This window comes from Oryza glaberrima, chromosome 4 (genome assembly GCF_000147395.1).
Source record: "Oryza glaberrima chromosome 4, OglaRS2, whole genome shotgun sequence".
Classification (NCBI taxonomy): domain Eukaryota; kingdom Viridiplantae; phylum Streptophyta; class Magnoliopsida; order Poales; family Poaceae; genus Oryza; species Oryza glaberrima.
The window spans coordinates 5,318,341-5,335,745 of record NC_068329.1 but is presented as its reverse complement, the minus strand read 5'-3'; the positions used below and the strand labels follow the sequence as shown (position 1 = coordinate 5,335,745).

Sequence of the window (17,405 nt, the reverse complement as noted above, 5' to 3'; positions counted from 1 at the left end):
GATGGTCAATGCAAAGCTCAATCTAACCGGAAAATGCTTTCTCTTGAAGCGAAACAGGAACATCTCATCATCAGAAGGACATAGAGGTATACGAGGAAGGAAAACTCTCTTTCCAGCATGCTGCCCTACAACACAATCTCCGCATCAATAGCATTTTTTCCGAACTGACGAACCACCAGCCTTGTCCCATTGCAAAGTCCGTTGGCTGGGTCAATGTTCCTCAAAAGCATGAAGGGGCAGTTTATCTCAGCTTAAGCACATGCGGAGGTAGCCCATTTGGAGTTAGAGAGTTCAAGAATTCCGGCGGGTAATTGTTATGAGGGTCATCCTCTGCTCGGTCAAAATTATGGTATGTCATCACATCTCCTCTAAACCGCTCAATCATCTTCATGTTTATTCGATCGACAAACTCATTCTGAGTGGACAATACGGCCCTACATGTGATGTAGTTTGGGTCCGTCAGGTTATCGTTTAGGTTGAGGAACACAGTATCGATGAGCCTTTCGAGGTCCGTTTCATTCCCTTTGCACGACACGCAAATATCTAAAGGAAGGCCTATGAGTCCTTCCTTGTTCACCTCCTCGGTTCCATTCCCAAATCGAAGGAGATAGTCCACAAACCATGCGTCGCTCTGCGCCCTCATATTGCGAACAAGTTTCAATTGAACCATACAATCCCAAAGAGAGGACCGGCGTAGAGTGGCATCTGTTATCTGAGACCTAGTGCCCTTCCTAATGACCGGGTGCACCTGACTGAAATCCCCTCCAAACACAATCGTCTTCCCTCCAAACGGAGAATGCGGACAACCCATTATATCTCTCATGCTCATATCGAGGGCCTCAACTGCTTGCCTCTTTGTCATGGAGGCCTCATCCCATATTATAAGCGACGCCATCTGGAGAAGCTTCGTCGTCCCACTTTGTTTGGTGAAGCTGCAATACGACCCTTCCTCAATGTTGAGGGGGATCTTGAACCGTGAATGTGCGGTCCGGCCTCTAGGCATTATAGAAGCTGCAACACCCGACGTCGCGGTTGCCACCGCTATATCTCCTTTGCCGCGAACTGTAGCTAGCAGCGCCCTATACAAGAAAGTCTTCCCCGTGCCTCCTGGGCCATCTACGAAGAAAACACCCCCCTGAGCACTGCCAATTACATTCATGATTTTGTTGAATGCAGACCTTTGCTCATCATTGAGCTGGTCTGAGAGGTTCATATCGTCCGTCTCCACACCCAATGGATGACTCCTCAATAATCTCTCTGGGATCTCCTCTGGTACTATCATGTGATTAGTCAAATTCAGGGAGCGGAAACAATGTGATGTCCTTTCCCATTGATTGAAGCATGCCTCGGATATCTATCAGCACCATCTGTTGGACAGCATGAGGGCATGTGTTGTTACGCCTGTAGTCATCCGACATGGCATCTAGATGCTTCTCCCAAAGACCATGGACATCGCTAGGTTCGCCGTACAGCAATATGGTAGCGAATAACCTACGTAGCGACGCTGGCATCTGGAAGACCCTGGCCTCCGTAAGGCACTCATCGAGGGTGTTATCTGCCTCTATAAGACCCCTTCTTTCAGTTGCAACACGGAACGACGGCATGACCACACCATCAACAGTACGTAGGTCTTCGAATGAGGTGGAGCCTGCCACGTGGTTTAGCAGCACCCGAAGATAGTAGCGCTCCCCCTCTGCCGGGTGGCCACACACAATTCTCCCAACCTGGCCTCCTCTATCTCTTTTCTTCTAGTACTTACCTGGCGTTTGCCAAGTAAACCACATTGAGAAATCTCTATAAAGGATATTTCGAGCCCAGACATGCTGCCTGTTAGCCTCGAAATACGCTGTAAGCATCGTTCTCCCTGCGTCTTCCTTATCTATAACATCACGGAGATCCTTGTCTGCATCAAAAGCCAACATGTGCATGCTTAGCAGATGCAGTTGCAACTGCCTCACAGACGGCGAGATGTGGCATATGTCAAAACCATATATACGCCACAATGCTTCTGGAGGGGTCACCCACCTCGCATCCTTGTATCACTGAATCTCATCGATTTCGCCGTTTTTATCTGCCTCATTTATGGATATCGAGGCCTTGTCGTGTCCCTTGTAAAGATATTTAAAGAGGTACTTTACTGCCTTGATACTCGAGCAAACCTCAACGTTCATGTGACAGTTGTACATCCGTAGAAGATATGGATTGTACGGGACAACCCACCTGTTATCAAGAGCATGGCCTCTAACCACCCTACTCTTACCGTCATTACGTCTCCTATACAACGGGTATGAATCCTTGCCTTGCAAGGTTGTGGGGTTGAACTCTCGTGGGTAGTTGTTCCTGCACTTTCCATCTCGCATGCATTGGCATCTACCGTTGAGTCGACCACAAGGGCCACACATCATATGCTTGACGACCATATTGTATAGCTCTGCATATTTTTTCTTGTCTGGAAACTCAGCCGAGACGATGCGGTCAGACGTTAGCTTGTATCGACCACTCATAATCAGCAAAAAGTGTGCATGCGACAGACCCCTCTTCTGGAACTCAACAACATAAACGTGTGCAATGACCTTGCCAAGGATGTGCTTCTCGAACAGCTGCTTCTTTAGGTCCTCTAACTTGGCTCGAAAGACACGAACCACGAGATCAGGACGATCTTGTGGTGTCTGGCTAGGCTCAAGCCCGCGAGTAATCTCATCCCACTTGGGGTTGCTGGTCATTGTAAGGAATACATCTGGCTTCCCATACTTCTGTATTAAGGCCATGGCATCCATGTATCGACGCTTCATGTACTTTGAATGGAGCATACAGAATTCAAAGTCAGGTTGAGTTATAGCAGGTACTTTGCTCCACATCTTAATAGCAGCCATTTAAATGTACTTTGAATGGAGCATACAGAATTCAAAGTCAGGTTGAGTGTGTCATCTAGCCATTTATGTTAAAAATAGGTTGGAAACTTGAAATTCGAAGTGCCACAATACCAGAGCTAGGTTAAACTCGAAAGACCAAACTATTACCAGCCAAGTCCAAGTACCACAGCGTGGAATAGAAATGTTCATATATATGCAAGGCTACAGAACCATATTGGACCAAATTGTGTAGAATACCTTGCTATTAACAGACTCGCCAGTTTAGGTTTGTTAAGTGGCAAAGAAAACATGGTAAAACAAAGTTATCATCTTGCAATACTGCAACTTGGAAATAGCCAGGAAAAGGAATAGCAGATACAACTCACCTAGTGTCAGATTGCAGCAACACTGCAACAGAAAACTGCATAAGGTTCACCAGGCCAAATCTGCAACAGAAATTTGCTCGGCTCATTAATCTAAACGGATATACAATTCAAGAAAATTACATTTTAGCAAGATTAACCCTGCTATTGTGCATCGCAGCCATGGGCAAACCGAAGAGACTGGCACCTAAATACATCTGTTCGCAACTGAGCATGCAAGCTCCAACCTGTTTGGTTCTATAATGACTATAAGTGGTACTTTCAGATTCAGCATATGCAGAGACTTATAACAGCAGGCTAGTATCGGTCTGAAATTCATTTCCTATTGATCCCCAACGAGCAGAAAAGAGCAGGCTGGTACTTTCAGATTCAGCATATGCAGAGACTTAAAACAGTAGGCTAGTATCGGTCTGAAAGTCATTTCCTATTGATCCCCAATGAGCAGAAAAGAGCAGGCAAGTATAGGTCATAAAAAATAAAGTGCATCGGTGTTATCCTGACCATTTTAGTTTTGCAGCAAAAGAACGAGCGACCGCGGCCGGGGAGATCTGTTCGGGGGAGTTGACAATGAGATGGTGGCCGGCGGCCTTGAGTCCCGGCGGCAGAGGTGGAGTACGGATGGACGGCGAGGCGGCACTGAGTGAATAGTGATCGCTGGTGACGACGACGCACGCTACGACACGGCGGCTGCCCGGTGGCAGAGGTGTAGTACAGACGGACGGCGAGGCGACACAGAGGGAATGATGATCGCAGGTGTCTGGTGACGACGACGCATGCTACGACGGCGGCCGCGAGCGGAGAAGGGTGGTTGGCGATGAGGGGCTCGACCCCGTCGCAACTCCTCCCGAGCGGCACGAAGGGCGGCGGCGGAGCAGTGGCGGCAGGCGTGAGAGGGGCGGCGGAGCGGCAGCGGCAGGCGTGATAGAGGCGGCGGAGCGGCGCGGCGGTGTCGGCGTTGCGGCGGGGGCGGGGCGTTTTTAGGGCATGGGTGCGGGCGTGAGAGGAGGCGCTGGTGGGTATGTGGGGAGGTGCGAGGGTGGATTGGGGCGGCGATGGTGTGGAGGCGCTTTTTTTTTGCGTTGATTCCGGATCGCGTAATGGCCCGCATCAATGCCGCATCTGGAGGGTCGCGTGGCGCCGCACGATGGTAGTGCGGACGACGTGGACGTGAGGGGGGAGGCACGGGTGTGGGCTCAGTACGTCTACATTGGCTTCACCATCACCACTACTTATTTTAGTTTTTTAAGTAGTAAAGATAACTGAAACGGTATTGCTATATTTATAGCGCATGTTTTTTTGATGAAAAAAAAATCGTTTTTCTAGCGGTAGGATCTCGCTTGATGTTTGTGCTTAGCTTCCCATGCTGATTGCCGATTTTGTTGAGGTGTATATCAAGAATGACTTGATCACTTGATTACTTTGTTATTAATACTCAAAGGGACTTGTGATTTTGTGAGTAATTATTTTCTACTTTGCTAGCTTCTTTCTTTTCTCTAAACGGACATGTGATTTGTGAGCTTCCCTCTTCTTTTTGTTGTGACTTACATCCTAATCTAGATGAATACCCCACCACGTTACTACGGAAAATTAAGTTGCATAATATGTACGAATAAGATGTAATTTGATTATCAAAACTAAAACAATTTGATACAATTTTGATCCTAAAAATAATTGAGATTGCATGTTTTTAAGATAGAAGAAAGAAGAGACAATTTGAACCATACATCTATCATCCAAAGGCTAGAAATAATTGAGGTGATGTGGCTTAATGAGAGAAGAGAGAAATAGCATTAACTACACTTAGTGGGGATGAACTATATAAGTATATAGGATACACTAAAATTACATATGTAATTTAAACACTTACATATGTAATTTTAGAACTTACATACGTAATTTTAGGACTTACATCTTAAATACACTAAAATTATATATGTAATTTAGACACTTACATATGTAATTTTAGACTTACATTCTAAATATACTAAAATTACATATGTAATTTAGACACTTTCATATGTAATTTTGGGACTTATTACATACTCTCTCCGTCCCTAAATATTTGACGTTGTTGACTTTCTGAAACATGTTTAACCGTTTGTCTTATTCAAAAACTTTTGTGTAATACTCCCTTTGTTTCATAATGTAAGACTTTTTAGCATTGCTTATATTCATATAGATGCTAATGAATGTAGACACACATATATATATATCTAAATTCATCAACATCTATATGAATATGAGCAATGCTATAAAGACTTATATTATGAAATGGAGGAAGTATGTAAGTTAGAGTTTTACAATATAAATATATGCCGATTATTTTTTAGTGAAAAATATGGTGCCATAAATATAGCTACTCCTTAATGAAATTAGTCACTCATATAACTACAAATGAATTTCTGCAAGTTGGATAGCCTTTAAATGGCATTCAGAGCATGACTTGCAGAAGATACGTCTCCAAATGGAATTTGCAAATTAAATGATATATATCTTTAATGGACATTCAGATATATATATTACTCTAACCCCATAATTTTCACAAGATGCCAAGATTTGAACACCACCAGCAAAATCGATGGATTGTGCAAAAAGTGTTTAGAGGACAGGGAGCAAAGTTGGGATTTTCTTTAACTCGCCTTCCTTCTGCTGAAGGTCGTCGCTGGTGCTTTTAGAGCTCTGCGGCCCGTACTCCTCCGGCGGCACCGTGCCACCGTCCTCTCCCGCGGCAGCACGGACTGAACGCTCGCGCGACTGCACGAGGTCGGCCAGGACGCAGAGGATGGAAACCACATCGTAACAGCATCCGCTTCACTACTGTTCATGAGGTCGGCATGTCGCCGGAATCGAAAATAGGATGGACAGCTCGCTCCTGCGAGCTCCCCACGCTGACGCCGGCAGCATCACACAGCACGCAGGTCACCTCCTTGCCGCCTCTGTCGGACCCTGCTGCCGTTGCCTCCTCCTCATAACCCGGCCGGCGGTCGACACAAACAGTGGCAAAGGCGCTCTCCTAGCTCTCAGCTGCTATAGGACATTAGGACTGATGGAATGGAAGGGCATTTTAGGAATTGAGTGGTCCTAATTGTACCATCCCGCAGCCCCTACATAGGGAAAGAGCCTAGCTCCAAGATTCGTGCAAGCAATCTAGGGTGTAGATTATGGGTACATATGCACCCGAGTGCAAATAATCAAGTTCATATATATATATATATATATATATATATATAGGGTGAGACTATTCTACACCCCCCTTAGAATAACTATTCTATACCCCCCTCCCCCTCAAGAGCCCAACCCACCTCCCCCTCCTTTTATTGGACTCAAAACCCACCTCCCACCCCAGTCAAAGCATGGTCAAATGATGGTCAAATCGCTGCCATGTTGGTCAAACCAGTGTGCTAACTTCCTCTCACGTCCACCTATTTGTTGTCCTCGTCTCGTACGAACGGTACAGTAACAGGACGACCACCATGCAGTAACGCTGTAGCTTACTTGCAGTAACACTAATAAAATATAGTTACAATATAGTCATGACGGATCTAGTTTTGTAGAGCTCTTTTTTTAAAGCATTATGGTGCAAACGGTTCAAAAATATAATATCTGGTGTGAGAGATATTATTGTTTAAAGATGAGAATTCAAAAGATATCACTTGCACTTACATTTACTAGTTCAAAGTGGGTGGTAGGTCTTGTACCTGTGTTTGGTTGTTACCACATGTTATTGCAGTAACGCTATTAAGAAATTACAGTAACATGCACTGTTACTGTAAAAATTATAGTTGTTACTGCACACATACAGTAACGTCATGATGGAATGGTAGTAACTCACAATAAAAAGTAGTAACAATAATGATTTAGTATTACTACTTATGAAGAGATAAATTTCAAACGACCAATCTTCGAGAAGAAATGGTAGGAACACACTCGATTACTGTAAAAACACATAAACTGTTACAACTCTACGGGACACACAAAGTTCCATAGTTGTAGGAAGCTAAGTAGAAGAGAAATATATATGTTATTACAAAACTCATAACAAGTTACTATATTTTAGTAGTGATATTATCGTATAAGTATAGTAACACGTCACGTTACTACAAAACATATAGGATGTTATTGCACTTTTGATAGTAACATCGTGGTGAAATTGTAGTAAACTAGGAAAGTTAAAAGTCTACATGCTAACCATATATATGTTACTGCACAAAAGTGTAAGTGTTACTACATGGCAGATACACGTTACCACAAGTTTATGCAGTAGCACTATTCAAGAATTGCAGTAAGACACTTTGTTACTGCAAAACTTATAATATCTACCACACTTTCATAATAACGTTATGATGGGATTGTAGTAACGTATAATAGATAGTAATAACGCTTATGATATAGTATTACTACTTGTGGAGAGTTAAATTTCAAAAGACCAATCTTTGAAGGTTCTCTCTACCCTTGCCCCATGAGTAAACCGAGCCAATTCATCTCTCTCTCCATGTTACTGCACCTTTTTTTTTACTATATGTATTCTTGCAGTAACGTTATCAAGTAATCGCAGTAAACACTATGTTACTATGAAACTTATAATAGTTACTACATCTATATCTTGTAGTAACGATATTATGTGATTGCAGTAACGCATAGAAGATCAGCAGTAATACTTATTATATGGTATTACTGCTCGTGGAGAGCCAAATTTTTAAAAAACCAATCTTTGAAGGGTAATATCTCTCACATCATGTACTACTTTTAAAAATCGTTTGCACCATGATGTTAGAAAAAAAGTGCTCATCAAAAGTAGATCCGTCATGACTATATTATGACTACATTTCAATATTGTTACTGCAAGTAAGACATGGTGTTACTGCACGATGAACATCACGTTACTACGTCGTTTTGAGACAAGAGCTGAGAAGAGTGGAGGTGGTGGGGAAAGTGAAGGGCGGGTTTGACCGAGGTGGGGGAGCTTTGACCGAGCTGTGGGGTGGGTTTTGCCCCCTGGAGGGAGGGGAGGTGGGTTGGAGGGAGGGGGGTGTAGAATAGTTTTTCTCTCTCTCTCTCTCTCTCTATATATATATATATACACACACATACATATACACATACATATATACATATACACATATAGGAGTATATATATAGTAAATTTGTTTGGTGCTCCATGGTGCCCGGGTTCCATGATTCAAATTGAGTATATACTCCATTCAACTGAGTATGAAAATTTTTAAAATGTTTAGGTATTAACATTAATTACTTTTCTAACTAGTCCAAAACAAGTTTGAACTGAATTTAAACATGTTCTTTTTGTTAGATTTATATTTTGTGTATTTCATATGAGTGTCACACACACACACACACATATATATATATACATACACACATATATATACATACATACATACATACATACATACATATATATATGTGTGTGTGTGTGCGCGTCTGTATATATGTATATATATATATATATATACATATATAACTCATTTGAATTGAGTATATATAGTAAGTTTGTTTGGTGCACCATGGTGCCCGGGCTCCATGATTGAAATTGAGTATATACTCAATTCAAATGAGTATGAAACTTTTTTAAATGTTTATGTATTAACATTAACTACTTTACAAACTAGTTCAAAACAAGTTTGAACTGAATTTAAACATGTTTTTATTAGATTTTGATTCTAGGTATATAACATCCAAACATATAATTAATTAGGTATGCAATATTGGATTGTGAAATAAAGTTAAATTTGAGTTGTTCTGCTGCTAGGTATAGGTATGAATCAAATACTTATAACTAGGTATATAGTCACAATTTGAAAATTTTGAAAAATTTAAGCGAATTTGTGTACTTCATACCATGGTGCCCGGTGTGAGTGTCCATATATAGCCGGTCGGCCCTTGTAACTATAAAGTAGTGGTAAATTTTAGATTACTTTCATCTTAGATGTGCTTTGCTATGTATTTCCATGCTTAATATGAAAGTGTGAATCTAGTGCACATCCTGGGAACTAGATTCACATAAGTATGAGTTAAGAATATTTGAGATGTAGGTCTTTAGCCATTTTGTCAAGTCTCCTGAATGTGTAACACATATGGTCGCCGCCTTTGAGTGGTTTGACAGGCACATATCAGGATGAAGTTGACTAGTAAGCTAAAGGCCCAGCAATATCTCCAATATTCTTCTCTCTAGGCGTCGAATATTTCATTATGTTTGTTTAATGACTTGAATAATTCACTTCATCCTTTACATACAATGAGAGGTCTGGAGAGCCTACAACAACCATGATGCGCCATGGACGGAGATTAGCATTGTCTTCTCCAGCTCCAGCCAATCGTCGATGTGACATCCTGGCCCATGGCTTAATAGGATTAATAGAAAACTCATACCAACAAGTTGCAACTTCTTTTCTAGAAGCTGATCTTCAAAGAACTCTGAGGTTAAGCGTGCTTAGCGTGGAGCAATATCGGGATGGGTGATCGATTGGGAAATTCTAGATAAGACCTGTATTGGTCTGTGAGGGCAGTCTAGACCTATAAAAGCTGTCAGATGTAAGAGGGCCCGGCCTGGGAGAGGCGAAGGGGTCCATCCTATGGATGAACACAGTAGCTGCCTATCAATCTATCTACCAACCAGGCCTGGGAGAGGCGAAGGGGTCCATCCTATGGATGAACACAGTAGCTACCTATCAACCTATCTACCAACCAAAATGATGCTCACACATACAACTAGAACAAACTTATGAACGAGAGCAAGTTAGGTCAATTACCCTACGAGGAGCCATGAAGGAACCATGCTAAGCCTTGAATCTGCCATGCCAAGTAGATGTGGTGCAGAGAAGAGGATGGTGGCCTCTATTCCTTTGGTTTCAGTTACCTACACCAATGAACAATCCACACCAATAAACAAGAAATCAATCACTCATCGGATGCTACTTTACTTAAGAAAGAAGAAATGAAGAACTAACCTACCACTACGGTTGCGCTTGTTCCGATGATGGGTGGTGCGGTGACAGGAGGGCCATGGCCGGCAGCGCTCGTGAAGGAAGGTCAACAGATTTCGGCCGAAGGACGGGAGTACAGTGGCCAGCAACGCCCGCAACATAGGGCCATGGACGGCGGCCCCCTCGCCTTGGACGCCGGCCGATGCGACAGGAGGGCGGTGGCCGGCAGCGCCCTGCCTCGCAAAGCCCGCAACATGATGGCTTTGGACTGCGGCGCGCATGACTGGATGGTGGTGGTGGGCGGCGCTCTCGACGGGAGGGGATTGGCCGTCGACGGTGGCGGCGCTCGCGTCAGCGCATGGAGAGGATAGGAGAGAAAAGAAGGGATTGGATTCGATATGCTTTGCTAGGGTTGCCAGGGGCATTTTGGTTTTATTTGGAAAATACTAACAATGTAACAAACAGATTAAGTCACAGATCAAATGGAAACCTAACGGGAGGGGCATCGAAGGAATCAATGCGAAAATTCAGGGGTATGGAAGGGATTGGGCGAGTTTTCATGGGTACACAAGGGATTTTCTCTTTCTATGATCGTATGAAATACCAACAGTATATCGCTAAGTTCTAAGGGTATTACAACGTACTTCCAATCTTCCATATCTACAGCCTATAGGCTAGCTATCGATCTGCAGCAGCAAGGAGGAGAGGTCGAAGCAAAAGTTAAAGGAAGAAATGTACATTGATACCAAGGAGAAGTTGTCCATTAATAGTTACCTCCAATCCCGCACTTAGCAGGGATTCATTTTGAGCAACAACCATAGCCACCCCTCATCTCTAGTTTCGGCGAAGACGAGGAAGCCGGCTGCGAGGTGCAAGACTACGCGATCCGGTGGCGTGGCTCGGCTGGAGACGACGACACAAGATGAAGACAGGAGAGTGCACGGCAGCACGGGGAGCGGCGACTAGGGCACGAAAGGCTCTAGTGAGGAGTGGAAACAAGAGAGGAGCTCTTGGGCTTCCTTTATATGGATGAATCCATGCATGGATTCGATGGATTCCAGCGATAAAGAGTCTATGGTTTACCCTAGTTTGCTGGTTCAGATAGAGCTCGAAGCCCCAATGATTTCCTTTGCAATTTCGTACATTTCGGGAGAGGAATGGAGAAGGAGATCAAGGGAAGGAAATCCCCTCAACCAATTTAGTCAGAGCATGATCGGGACAACCAGATTTGGTGTAGGAGGTGGTGACGGGACTCCTGCCGAAGGTTGAAGATGGTGCGTGAGTGGTAAACGGAGGCAACTAGCTCAAGCTCAGTTTGCGGCTACTCGGCTGGAGTGACTCGCAAGCTGGGTTGAGGTGGGGAAAGAAGGAGCAGCCCAAAGGAAAGGGAAAAGGCAGAGGAGAGAAATGGGACGTCAGGAAGAGGAGGGAAAGGTGAGGCCTGGAGAGAAGGAGGAATGTGCTGAAAACGGCCCAAGATTAGGAGAAGGATTTCAATGTTGCTTCTGCTTGAAATATTTTTTATCCAGCAGTGACATTTTTTCATACTTGATGAAATACATTCATCAGTTCTTATTACAAATTTTTTAACCAGTGATGAAATATTTGAACACGTAATGAAACTCCATATGATATCACTAGTACAAAAAACCTCATAGAGATCGGCACTATAGGTACTGGAACAGCCAAAACCGGCACCTATAATGCTTTTCCCTCCTCCGTAGACTCAAAACAAGTAAAACCGACACCTTTAAACAACTATAGGTGCCAGTTCTAAAGAAAAACCGACACCTTTAATGTAATATAGGTGTTGGTTTTCTAAAGAAAAACCGGCACCTATACTATAGGTGTCGGTTCTTCTTTAGAACCGGCACTAATAATAAATTATAGGTGTCAGTTTTTTTAAAAGACCAGCATCTATCCAAACCGAGCCGAGCTATTGAGCCAAGCTGATCAGGCCAACACATCGGCCTCATCCTTATAGCCTCAGTCTCGTCCTTATCGCCTCGCCTCAGTCTCTCGATCCCTCTCGTTCTTTCTCGCCACTCTCTCTCTCTCTCTCCCTCTCTCTCTCTCTAGCCTCTCTGTAGCACGCGGCGGCGGTTGGGCGGCGTCCCGGCGGAGGTGTCAGCAGCGGCGAGATGGGAGGCGGCGGGGCCCTCCCCTCCGCCGGATCCGGCAGGAGGGGAGTCGGCGGGCGACGGCGGGCAGCGGCGCGCTCCCCTCCGCCCGATCCGACGGGAGGGGAGGCGGCAGGCGACGACGGGCCCTCCACCGCATCCGCTCCCTCGGCCATCCTCCAAGAGGTTCCCCTCTCCTCTCCCCTCCCCTACAAGCTTTGAGCATTGTGAAATGGTGGGTTCTAACAGATTAGCATTTGGTCATTTAGGATGAAATGTTGATGCAAACTAATTAGTTAACAGACCCAAAATTAATTGATGATGTTTTATTTTCCTCCACATGTTTGTGAAAGCAAGAGTTGCAAAATATGAAATATAGTGTAGTTGCTGGAATTGTTGTCCTTATAATGCAAAATTGAAGCAGTTATTTGCAGGGATGAACTATATGAAGAAGTCGAAACCACTACCAGGAAGGGAACCTCTCCCGTGTGCACAAAAGAGTTACAGAGTGTTTTCCTTGGCACTCGTTAACTTACCGGGTGTTTTCAACAAACACTACGCAAAAGAAAGTAATACGGTGTGTTCCGTCTAAACACCCGGGAAGTTTGAGATTTACCGGGTGGCTTTCGGTGTACACTACGAAACTTGTGGCTCCAACAGATTTTTTGTGTGGGTGTAACGGCAGAATAAACGTTACCGAGTTTTGTACTGCACTTCACCCGGTAATTCTAACTACATATAACGGAGGATGGACATTGTGCCCGCCTGACTGTTAATGAGACAAAAAAAAATACTATCCTTGGAACACACCCGGTAACTAGGTAAGTAATTAAAATCCTGCTTTGCACACAAAAATAACAGCAGCTTAATGTATGTTAAGAAAACAAGTTGTTATATTAGTGTGTATCAACTTAGTTACACCAGATACAGTATAATATTTACAGTGCTCCCGTTAAAACTACTCGGCATGGTTGTAATAAATGTAAGCATGTATCTAATTTGTCCATTATTAAGCAAATGCTATAAAATAAACCGCGCTGAAAAAAACCACAAAATTAACTTCAGAATTATTTTTTGAAATTTATATTTTGGTTATAAAATAAACCACGGTGAAAAATCCACAACATTATATTCAACATTAAATTTTAAATTAACTTTAAATTTAAATTTTGACTAATAAGTATAATCATAAACGAAACAATAAGGATAAGGATGTAAATGTGATTCATCAGTATAATAGTTTATATATGTGCATAACATACTAATTATTCCCTTCGCTCACAAATATTTTATTGCTTTTGACCTGAACTGGTTGAACTTTAACCATATTGTTTAGTAACTTAAAGAAATTGGTTTTATCTCTAAGATGTAGGGAAAGTATATTCCATTACAAATCTAATTGAACAAATTTGGCAATAAATAACTAGATGTTTAAAAAATAAAATTGGTCAAAGCTAGCTAACTCAAAGTGAAAAACATTTATTTTTTTAAGTATTGGCTACTATTTTTTGGAATTATAAATGATGCAAAACAATTAAATGAGACTCCAAACCTAGCAATAGCCGGGGGACAAGTCATCAGACAGCGAAGGGTGGTGACGTGCCACCGATGTGGACAGGCAGAAAAGGCCACCGATGCCGGGCGCACCTCCTACGCCATCTACGCCTTGTTTCTGCCGTTAGTGTTCACCGTTGCCCTTGTCCGTCACCTCAATCTGCTTCACCTTCTTCGTTGCATTCCACTTTATTTGTTCCAGACTTGTGGCCTAAATGTGAACGAGAATAGAACACGTGGAGTTGAGGGTGATGTCACTCTTGGCGAAGGGCCTGCTAAAAATGAGGCCAGCACGGAGCGACCGCCCCTCTGATTCGCCCACCATTCCCACCTCCGATCCTTACTCTAAGAGCAGTGCCCATAGGCCATAGCGAAGGAGGTGTCTTGATGCGACGCGAAACCTGGTGGAGACTGAGGCGAGCGCTCATAGGCATGGAGCAATGGCATGAGATGGAAGAGAAGTGGGGTAGAGCGAATCGTCGTGCGAAGAGATAACATACTGAGTGTGGGGACAGGTGCCGTCCCTAGCATTTCTGATTCTTAAAAAATGAATGACACGTTATCATTTAATTTTAAGTATTTTATATTAATTTAAAGTTTCCTAATCAACTCCACTTACCTTTCGAACCAGCTCGAATGGTCAAATTTTGCAACTCAACCAACTTCTGTGAAATTTGTAAAACTCATATGACTAGAGAGAGGTATTGCCTATTTGGGCATTTGTGTGGTGGCCCACCTGTCATTGTTTACGTGTTTTCATTGAGAGAAAAAACCGGGAAGCTGAAATTTTCCCTCCAAAATTTTCGTTCAGTTTTCATAGACTGCCTCTCACATTTAAATATTTAATAATTATATTATCCACCCACTGAACTCTCTCCATCTTCCACTCGGTCACAACCTTATCCTCTCGCTGCTTCCTCCATCTCCTCGGCCACAGCAGCAGCGCCACGGCCTCTCGCTACCTCCCTCTGCCATCTTGGCCGCGGACCAGTGATGGAGATCGCCATTGCTCCAGCCCTAGCCATTCTTCAACACCGGGTAGGTTCCCCTTGTCCCGGGCACATCAATCCTAGATTGGCTCACGTTAGCTGCTCTCCCCGATTCACCTTGGTTCCCTTTATTCCTCGCCTTCGGAGATTTTTCAGTATATGCCATCCAATTCACACCGTTTTCAGGATATGCCACTCAATTCGCGTGACTTTTAGAATATGCCATTGGAAGCACGAATTCCTTCATTCCATGCCATTTTTCTCTATTTTCCCAAATTTCTCAGATTTCTAATACTTTCCTTCATCTTTCTCACCTGACCGGACGGATTTACCCATGGGCCCACCTGTCAGGAGAGTAGAGAGATAGCCTCCTCCTCTCAGGGAACAGATCGATCTATCGCAACAAAAAAAAAGGGAAACAGATCGATCCTCTTCCTCCTTCCTCCCGGCCGACAGACGCAACGCCGCTACGAGCCGCCGCCCCGACCGCGCCCCGCCCTCGCGCCTCGCTGGCAGCTCCGTCCCCCGCTCTGCGCCGTGCAACCGCGCCTCGCCGGCAGCTTCACCCCTGCCCCGCGCCATGCCACCATGCCCAGCAATGGAAACCCTAAATATCTAGGGTTTGAAGGAGGAGATGGAGAGGGGGGAGACAGCGGCTCGAGAAGAGGGCGTGCCGCAGGCAACGGCCTCATTGCTACATAATGAGCTTTCTTCGGGGTAAGATCATGCTCCCCTGCTATCTATTATTGCAGAATCGAGGTGCAAGCTCAAGAGCGTGTAGGTCAGCAACGATTAAGCGGGCAAACTAATGATTTACTTCTCTCGTTTTTGTTGTTACTATTCGATATGATTGATCCCGATGCGGTGTTTAGGGTGTGCGTTCAGTTTGGTCAATTTACAGCTAAACTTGATGATGGAACTTGTGTTCATGTGCCACGAAAGTGCTTGGAATGGGTTGTGGACTATCAGCAATGCACTTTGGAGAGCTTGGAGAAGGACCTTGCAGCAAGGGTAACATGGGGCAAGTGCCAACAGGTTGTGATGAGTGGATATGACATGACCACGGGTGAGGAAACACCGTTTAAGGACAATATGGATGTAGTGCATGCATTGTTTGTTAGGAAAAGTGATAAAAAGTTGTTTCTGTATGCTGATGTGGAGGACAAGCATGATCAGTTGGTTACTAATTCATCCGTTTCAGAGGTAAATGAGTTATTTATGGATGAGGTTGTGACAGCTAGACATGGTGATGAATCAAACAATCTGCCTGACATTGATTGGGATGGATTGGAAATAGCTCAAATTCCACAAGAGCAAGTTCATCACCAAGTCATTGATTGGGATGGATTGGAGATAGCTCCAATTCTAGAAGCTGATGTAGGTTCTTCAGTGCCTTTGATGGGGGAAGATGACATGTATGCATTCGTTGGACTTAGAGCTGAGGATGAGAGAGCTGAACAAGCTAGGCTACAAGCTGAAAACCAAAGGGATTCTGCTCCTAATCCAGCTGCAGATGTTGCCCAAGGGGACTTAAACCTTAACAAGGCAGAGATAGATGTTAATGATGTGGTTCCTGGTGAAGCTGGAGTTTTCTATGATAGGGATGATCCTCCAATGGAAGTTGGAAGCTTATATATAAGTATGGTTGAGTTTAGGTCAGCTGTGAGGCAACATGCTATAAAGGGGCAATTTGAGTTAGGGACAGAGAAGACTGACACAGAGAGGTTTCGGGGCTATTGCACAGCTGAGGGATGCCCATGGGCTATTGTGGCAAGGTTACAGCCTAACGGAAAATTTGTGAGGGTACTAACAACTAACTTAGCATGGCTATGTTACATATTCAATATTTTGTTTCTTAGTGATAATTATAAAATAATACATTTTGATCATGCATTGTGTTCTTTTGTGTTGTAGGTTACTTTGAACAGATTTCCCCATCATTGTACATCAACCGCGAGAGTTAAAACCAAGATGGCATCCTACAAGTGGGTAGCAGAGAAGGCCATTCCCTTTCTAAAGAAGGACCCAAATATGGGTGCAACAAAGCTACAAGATGAGTTGCAAACCACACACAAAGTCACAGTGGGATACTCAACAGTTTATGAGGTATGCAAAAGGCTATAGAGCAAATATTTGGGACGTGGGAAGAGAGCTTTGCATTTTTGTTTAACTTTAAGGCTGAGATTGAGTTGAAAATGCCGGGAAGTGTTGTGGAGATAGATGTACAGGAAGATGGTGATGGGATTTATTTTCACATATTCTTTTGTTCATTCAAACCTTGCATTGATGGTTTCATAATGGGTTGCCGACCTTACTTGAGTATAGACTCCACGGCACTTAATGGAAAATGGAATGGTCAACTAGCTTCTGCAACATCTATAGATGGACACAACTGGATGTTTCCAGTTGCATTTGGATTCTTTCAGAGTGAGACCACTGACAACTGGACTTGGTTTATGCAACAACTTAATAAGGCAGTAGGCAATCTTCCAACCTTAGCTATAAGCTCATATGCTTGTAAGGGGCTAGAGAATGCTGTGAAGAATGTTTTTCAAAGGGCAGAACA

The 17,405-nt window shown here is 43.7% G+C and overlaps 1 protein-coding gene across 1 annotated transcript; it reads right to left on the bottom strand.

Moving 5' to 3' along the window:
• Positions 1–241: 241 nt before the first annotated feature.
• Positions 242–2,873, bottom strand: LOC127770240 (uncharacterized). Its single transcript, XM_052295905.1, has 4 exons — positions 2,261–2,873; positions 1,760–1,903; positions 1,400–1,648; positions 242–1,275 (listed from the first exon to the last, which is right to left on the bottom strand). Exons 1-4 carry the CDS (start codon positions 2,871–2,873, stop codon positions 242–244), a joined length of 2,040 nt encoding a protein of 679 aa, XP_052151865.1.
• Positions 2,874–17,405: the final 14,532 nt, after the last annotated feature.

What these genes read in the sequence shown, in the direction of transcription:
- LOC127770240 (XM_052295905.1), bottom strand. Translation starts at nt 2,873, where the DNA reads ATGGCTGCTATTAAGATGTGGAGCAAAGTACCTGCTATAACTCAACCT. An exon ending in GTATAGGAGACGTAATGACG is followed by an intron (nt 1,904 to 2,260) that starts GTAAGAGTAGGG and finishes CTTTTGATGCAG; the next exon opens with ACAAGGATCTCCGTGATGTT. An exon ending in GTTTACTTGGCAAACGCCAG is followed by an intron (nt 1,649 to 1,759) that starts GTAAGTACTAGA and finishes ACCACGTGGCAG; the next exon opens with GCTCCACCTCATTCGAAGAC.